This window comes from Nicotiana sylvestris, chromosome 11 (assembly GCF_000393655.2).
Source record: "Nicotiana sylvestris chromosome 11, ASM39365v2, whole genome shotgun sequence".
Lineage (NCBI taxonomy): Eukaryota > Viridiplantae > Streptophyta > Magnoliopsida > Solanales > Solanaceae > Nicotiana > Nicotiana sylvestris.
Window position 1 is genome coordinate 90,474,241 of NC_091067.1, and position 7,622 is coordinate 90,481,862.

The 7,622-nt window shown below is 38.7% G+C and overlaps 2 protein-coding genes across 2 annotated transcripts; both read right to left on the minus strand.

The window, feature by feature from the left end:
• Window positions 1–342: 342 nt before the first annotated feature.
• Window positions 343–1,211, minus strand: LOC138881312 (uncharacterized). The gene is made up of 2 exons (XM_070161525.1): window positions 990–1,211; window positions 343–573 (listed from the first exon to the last, which is right to left on the minus strand). Exons 1-2 carry the CDS (start codon window positions 1,209–1,211, stop codon window positions 343–345), a joined length of 453 nt encoding a protein of 150 aa, XP_070017626.1.
• A 416-nt stretch (window positions 1,212–1,627) lies between these two features.
• On the minus strand, window positions 1,628–2,491 carry LOC138881313 (uncharacterized). The gene has a single exon (XM_070161526.1). It carries the CDS (start codon window positions 2,489–2,491, stop codon window positions 1,628–1,630), a length of 864 nt encoding a protein of 287 aa, XP_070017627.1.
• Window positions 2,492–7,622: the final 5,131 nt, after the last annotated feature.

The window sequence follows — 7,622 nt, forward strand, 5'->3', positions numbered from 1 at the left end:
AGTGCGCTTGAACTGCTCGTCCATCTGGGGATGGAATGATGTGCTCAACTCAACCCTTGTGCCTAACTCTCACTGCACCACTCTCCAAAATTGCAATGTGAACTGCGTGCCTTTGTCAGAAATAATAGAAATACGCACGCCATACAGGTGGATAATCTCCTAGATGTAAATTTGAGCCAACCACTCTGAAGAATAGGAAGTCATCACTGGAATGAAGTGTGCGGATTAAGCCAAACATTCCACAATAACCTAAATGGCATTACATTTCTTCAAGTTTAGTGGTAAGCCTACAAAAAAATCCATAGTGATGCGCTCCCACTTCTACTCCGATATCTCTAATTTCTAAGTCAACCCTCCTGGTTTCTTATGCTTATACTTCACCCGTTGAAAATTCAAACAATGTGAGACATAAGCAACAATATCTTTCTTCATTCTCCGCCACCAATAGTATTTTTTCAAGTCACGGTACATCTTCGTGACACCAGAGTGAATGGAATAACGCAAACTGTGAGCCTCTTCAAGGATCAAACCTCTCAAAGCATCAATATTTGGAACACAAATCCAGCCTTGAAGCTGCATAAAACCATCATCACCAATCACAACCTCCTTATAACTACCCCGCTTAATCGTGTCCCTCAACACCCTCAAGTGAGGATCATCAAACTATAGATCTTTGATGCGCTCCAATAATGATGACCAAGCTACCATGCAAGAAAGAATCCGGCTAGGCTCCGAAACATCTAATCTTACAAATTGATTGGCCAAAGCCTGAACATCCATGGCTAGTGGCCTTTCACCACCGATATATATACCAAACTGCCCATAGTCTCAGCCTTCCTACTCAACGCATCAGCCACCATATTGGCCTTCCTCGGATGATATAATATGGTGATATCATAGTCTTTCAGAAACTCTAACCATCTTCGCTGCTATAAATTAAGGTCCTTTTGCTTGAACAGGTGTTGGAGACTCCGATGGTCGGTATAGACCTCACATGGAATGTCATACAGGCAGTGCCTCCAAATCTTCAACGCGCGAACAATGGCTGCTAATTCTAAGTCATGCACATGGTAATTCTTCTCATGAGCCTTCAACTGCTGAGATGCATAGTCAATTACACTACCGTTATGCATTAACATCGTGCCAAGCCCAATATGCAACGCATCACAATATACGGTGTAAGATCCTGAACCCATAGGCAACACCAACATTGGGGCTGTAGTCAATCCACTCTTGACTTCTAAATGCTCACCTCACACTCGTCGGACCATCTGAAAGAAGCACCCTTCTAGGTCAATATAGTCAAAGGTGTAGCAATGGACGAGAAAATCTCCACAAAACGACGATAATATCCGACCAAACCAAGGAACCTCAGATCTCAGTAGTAGAAGATGGTTTCAGCCAACTTTGAACTACCTCAATCTTCTTTGGATCTACCTTGATTCTCTCACTGGACAACACGTGCCCCAAAAACACCATTGAATCAAGCCAAAACTCAGACTTGGAGAATTTAGCATATAGCTTCTTCTCCCTCAAAGTGTGGAGTATGATTCTCAAATGCTACTCAAGATCCTCCTAGCTGCGTGAGTACACCAATATATCATCGATGAATACTATGATAAAAGAATCAAGATATGGATGGAACACATTGTTCATCAAGTGCATAAAAGTTGTTGTGGAATTGGTCAGCCCGAAAAGATATCACCAAAAACTCATAGTAATCACAGTAACCTTCAATAGTAACCTTGTTCAGCTGCCTGTAGTCAATACACATCCTCATAGTACCATTCTTCTTCCCCATAAATAGAACCAGTGCATCCCAAGGTGACACACTACGCCTAATGAAACCCTTATCAAGTAGCTCCCATAATTGTTCCTTCAATTCTATAGGTGCCATGCAATACGGTGAAATAAAAATGGGCTGAGTGCCCAACACCAAGTCAATACCAAAATCGATGTCCTTAAGGTCTATTGGAAATACATCTGGGAAGTCTCTCACTAACAAAATTGACTCAATGGTAGGAGTATCAGCACTAACATACCTCACGAAGGCCAAATATGCCAAATATCTCTTCACAACCATTTGTTGAGCCTTCAAATGTGAAATCACTCTACTAGGAACATAATCCAGGAAGCCCCTCCACTCTAACCTCGGCACCCCCGACATTGCCAATATCACGGTCTTAGCGTGAAAATCAAGAACAGCATGACATGGCGACAACCAATCCATGCCCAGTATCACGTCAAAATCAACTATGTTGAGTAGTAAAAGATCAACTCTCGTCTCATATCCCCCAATGGTCAACACATAGGACTGATACACACGGTTCATAATAATAGAATCACCTACTGGCATAGATACATGAGCATGCATAACTAAAGAATCACGAGGCATATCCAAAATACGAGCAAAGTATGATGATACATATGAATAAGTGGAGCCAGGGTCAACTAACACTAAAGCATCTCGTGGCACACTGAAACAATTCATGCGATCACAGTGTCAGAAGAAACTGCCTCTAACTTGAAGGGGAAAGCATAGTATCGAGACTGACCACCACCTAGCGGACCTCCCCCTCTAGGGAGACCTCAACCCGAATGACCTCCATCACGAGTTTTCTAAGCGGGTGGTGTAGTAATTGGTGCGGGGGTCATAGCCTGATCTATCATCTACACGGGACCTCTAATAAACGGGGGGCAAAACCTCCTCACATGCCATAACTTTATACACTCATAGCAACCTCGACCTAGGGATGACTGCGGGGCCTAAATCGGACCCTGAGAACCAGAATAACCACTGAAAGAACGCGAAGCATCCTCCAACTCCCCCTCGCTGATCTCTATAGGCTTAAGCCTCCCTAACTGCACCAACCTCTTTTGCTCCTCCTCACGCATAGGTGGGCCAACCTTGGCCCGTGCAACAATAGCCGGCTAAACTAGTAACACACCAGACGTCTAATGACCTTGAGCTAGATGCTCTAGAGTACGCACGGAAGGAGTTTGGGCACCTCTCCCAGCCTATGAGGTAGCTTGTACAACTAAGATCAAAACCACCCAAGTCAGGCTCATGCATACAGTCAAAATCTTAGCCAACGCCTCCTGTAGGCTAGGAATAACGATAGGCAGTACTGGTGCCTGAGCTGGTCCCACCCGTTCAATACTATCTGACACTTGTTCCTCCACTAGAGCAATTGGTGGCTCCACACTTGCTACTCTAGCTGCAGTGCGAGCCCTAAATTGGCCTATACCTCGTACCCAACCTCTTGCGGTCCTAACTGGTGGTACTGGTGCTTGAACGCCTTATCCTTATAAATGTGTCCTCACCATCTGTGAGAGAATAGAAGAATAAAGGTTAAGACTTCGGAATTAACAAATCTGCATGACGAGAATGTAAGAAAGTGAACTTTCCTAATAGTTTGGTAGCCTCTCAAAGATAAGTACATATGTCACAATTCCGATCCACAAGACTCTACTAAATTTACTTATGACTCGTGAGACCTAAGAAATCTAGTACTCTAATACCAATTTATCATGAGTCGACTCCCACCGGAGCCGTGATGGCACCTAACACTACTTGTGTCATGACCCAACTCCCAGCAGAGCTGAAACGGTGCCTAACACTACTTTCCAGGCAAGCTAACACTCATATAATAGCTAAAAAAATTAAATAATATGGTTTAATAAACTCAACAACTGAAATATCATAATTAACTAATAAAAATAATATAAATATTACTAAAACCGTCCCAAAATCTGGTGTCAACGAGTACATGAGCACTACTGAGTAGAAAAATATAAGCCAAATCCTTACTACAACTATCTGGATAATAGAACAGTAATAAGGAAAATAGAGGAAATACAATCAAGGTCTGCGGACATTAAAGCAGCTACCTCGAAATCTCCAAACATTAGTACCAACATGACTCTAGCAATCACCACGTCTAGATGTACCTGGATCTGCATACGAAGTGCAGAGTGTAGTATGAATACAACTGACCTCGTGTACTCAATAATTAGTAGAACTAACCTTGAGCTGAAAGCAGTGACGAGCTCAGAAGAAGACAATCCAAACCAATATAAACGACAACACGGATATAATGATGGCAGAAGAAATAAGTAACTAAAAGTAGTTATCAAAATCTGATCATTCATATTACAGGAATTTAGACATGCTTTTAAGTATAACAATTAAAGCCCAACACTAATAAGAACATGTTAGTTACAACTAGCCTGAGGAATGATACATCTTTATGCCTACATGTCAAGTATGCATGTCAAATGAATGATTTAAAGGTGATATCCCCAGATACTCTCACTCTCAACATACTTAAGTTTTCTGTCTCAAATGCACATCTCATCAAACATACACAGTCACTCAGCACCGTACGGGTGCCTAGCATCAATGCCCCTCACCAAAGCACGTATATACATGTCATTGTGCCTGCTCTCACTACTAGTATGTCAGACTCTGGAGGGCTAGATCCTTCCTAAGAGCTAATCAAAAGTCAATAAAGCTAATAATAATAATAATAATAATAATAATAATAATAATAATAATAATAATAATAATAATAATAATAATAATAATAATAATAATAATAATAATAATAATAATAATAATAATAATAATAATAATAATAATAATAATAATAATAATAATAATAATAATAATAATAATAATAATAATAATAATAATAATAATAATAATAATAATAATAATAATAATAATAATAATAATAATAATAATAATAATAATAATAATAATAATAATAATAATAATAATAATAATAATAATAATAATAATAATAATAATAATAATAATAATAATAATAATAATAATAATAATAATAATAATAATAATAATAATAATAATAGTGCGAACTCATTTAGAATTTTTGCCTATTATGTAATTTTCAAAAATAATAATAATAATAATAATAATAATAATAATAATAATGATGATGATGATGATGATGATGATGATGATAATAATAATAATAATAATAATAATAATAATAATAATAATAATAATAATAATAATAATAATAAAATCCAATATGGCCTTGCGGCGTGCATCCCAATCCACAATAACACTCTCAACATGGCTCTAAGGCCCATCTTAGTCATCAACCTCTCAAGTCCCAACGGCTCGCAATTTCATATCACTCAGTCCAACAGCATCACATATAGAAAGATAAACCATTGATAACATGCGATGTAACAATCAATGATGAGGATTAAGATATGATATGCCAAAGAAGAATCATGACTGAGTGTACAATTACAGTTAAAGCAGATAATCCAAAGAAACAAAAATAACCTCATCAGGTCTTGAATTACCACATAGCTTAAATATGATTTCTAACATGAATCATAGCTCAATTAATCTAACAAGAAGAAAAACCACAGATAAAACAAGACTTGATAGCAACACAGTACAAAAAGTCATTCCAGATCATGATTTCCTCGGTGCACGCCAACACACCCGTCGCCTAGCATGTGCATCACACCAAAACATCATAATAATATGGTTCCCAGGGATAATTACCCTCAATTCCAGGTTTATAAATATTACTTATCTCAAAATGCGCAAATCAATACTCCAAATAGCCTATTGCACATGAATATGCCTCCGAACGACTCGAATCTAGCCACAAACAGCTTAATATCACTAAATAATGCCGTAGAAAACAATCTCAAATGATAAAGCAAAAGTCTTTAATCAAAATAAGAAAGTCAACCCAAAATGTCAACTCCAGGCTCGCACTCCGGAACCTGACAAAATTTATAAATTTCGAAAACACATCCAATTACGAATCCAACCATACTAATTTCCTTCAATTCCATCCACAAATCAACCCCCAAATCATCAAATCTCCATCACCAATCACATGGTCTAAAATCCCCAAATTTAACTTCAAACTCACATAAACTAAGTGTAATAATCAATGGGTAATCAATATCTAACAATAAAAGTTATTAAACTCCACTTCTTAAATTATAGCAAAAACCCTATCAAAAGTCGCCCGTAGCCAAGCTCTACGGATCCATAATAAGAAAAATGACACAAATCCTCATTTTTAACACCCGACTAGCGATTATCGCACATGTAGTCACTTAACCGCACCTGCGGTCCCGCTTCTACAGAAAAGTGGTCGCATCTGTGGTCTTTGACCTTCTAGCAAACCCCTGCTTTGGCGGTCAGATATGCTCTTATGCGCATGCGCACCTATGCCGTCAAGTCCGCATCTGCGGAAACCCATGCCTTCACTCCTCATCGCTTCTGCGCTGACCTGCGTGCTCGTAGATGCGAAAATTTCCCCACACCTGTGCTCCTCCCTAACTCCAACCAATCTCGCTCCTATGATCACAGGGCCTCTTCTACGGTCTCGCACCTACGGCCAAATCCATACAGGTGAGGTCGCACAAGGCCTGAAACCATAAGCCATTACTCTAAGTCCAAACATGATCTGCCAACCATCCAAATCACACCTGAGGCCCCCGGGACCCCATCCAAATACACCAACCATTCCTAAAATACATTACGCACTTACTTGAAGCCTCAAATCACATCAAACGACATTAAAATCATGAATCGCACCCCAATTCAAGCCTAATGAAACTAATGAACTTCCAACTTCTATAACTAATGTCAAACCATATCAAATCAACTTCGAACGACCTTAAATTTTGCACAATAGTCCCAAATGTTACAACAGACCTATTTCAACTCTTGGAACCAAAATTTGAACCCGATATCAACAAAGTCAACTCTCGCTCTAACTCTCATCCTTCAAAACCTTTAACTTTCAACTTCCGCCAAAAGTCTCAAACCAACCTGCGGACCTCAAAATAAACATCCGGACATATGCCTAACTCCAAATCTCAATACAAAGCTATTGGAATCATCAAAACTCCATTTTGGAGTCGTCTACACAAAAGTAAATATCTGATCAACTCTTTCAACGAAAGCCTTCAACCTTGGGGCCAAGTGTCCTAATTCACTCCGAAACTTCCCCGAAACCGATCCAACTAACGTTGTAAGTCACTTAACCACAATTGAATATAAAAGAAGCGATAAATAGGGAAATGGGGCTACAATACGCAAAACAACCGACTGGGTCATTATAACTTGTTAGGCAAGCTACCAGTCACACAAGAACTACAAATTGATAAAAAAAGGTTGAATAAACTCAACAACAAAAATATCATGATATAAGTGAGAAAGTAACAACAAAACTACTACAACCATCCCAAATATATGGTGTCAACAAGTACATAAGAACTACTAAATATCAAAATACAAACCAAATCCTCAATACAATTGCCTGGACAATAGAACAATAATAAGGGAAGTAAAGGAAAGAGAGTCAAAGTCTACGGACACCATAGCAGTTACCTCGAAGTCTCCCAAGTATTGGTACCAACATAGCTCTAGCAATCACCATGTCCAAAAGTACCTGAATCTGTATATGAAGTGCAGAGTGTAGTATGAGTACAACCGACCATATGTACTCAATAAGTAAAAAACCTAACCTGGGGCGAAAAGTAGCAACAAGCTCAGAAGAAAACAGTTAGAGACCAATATCAATAACAATACGGGATATAATGATGACCGTAAC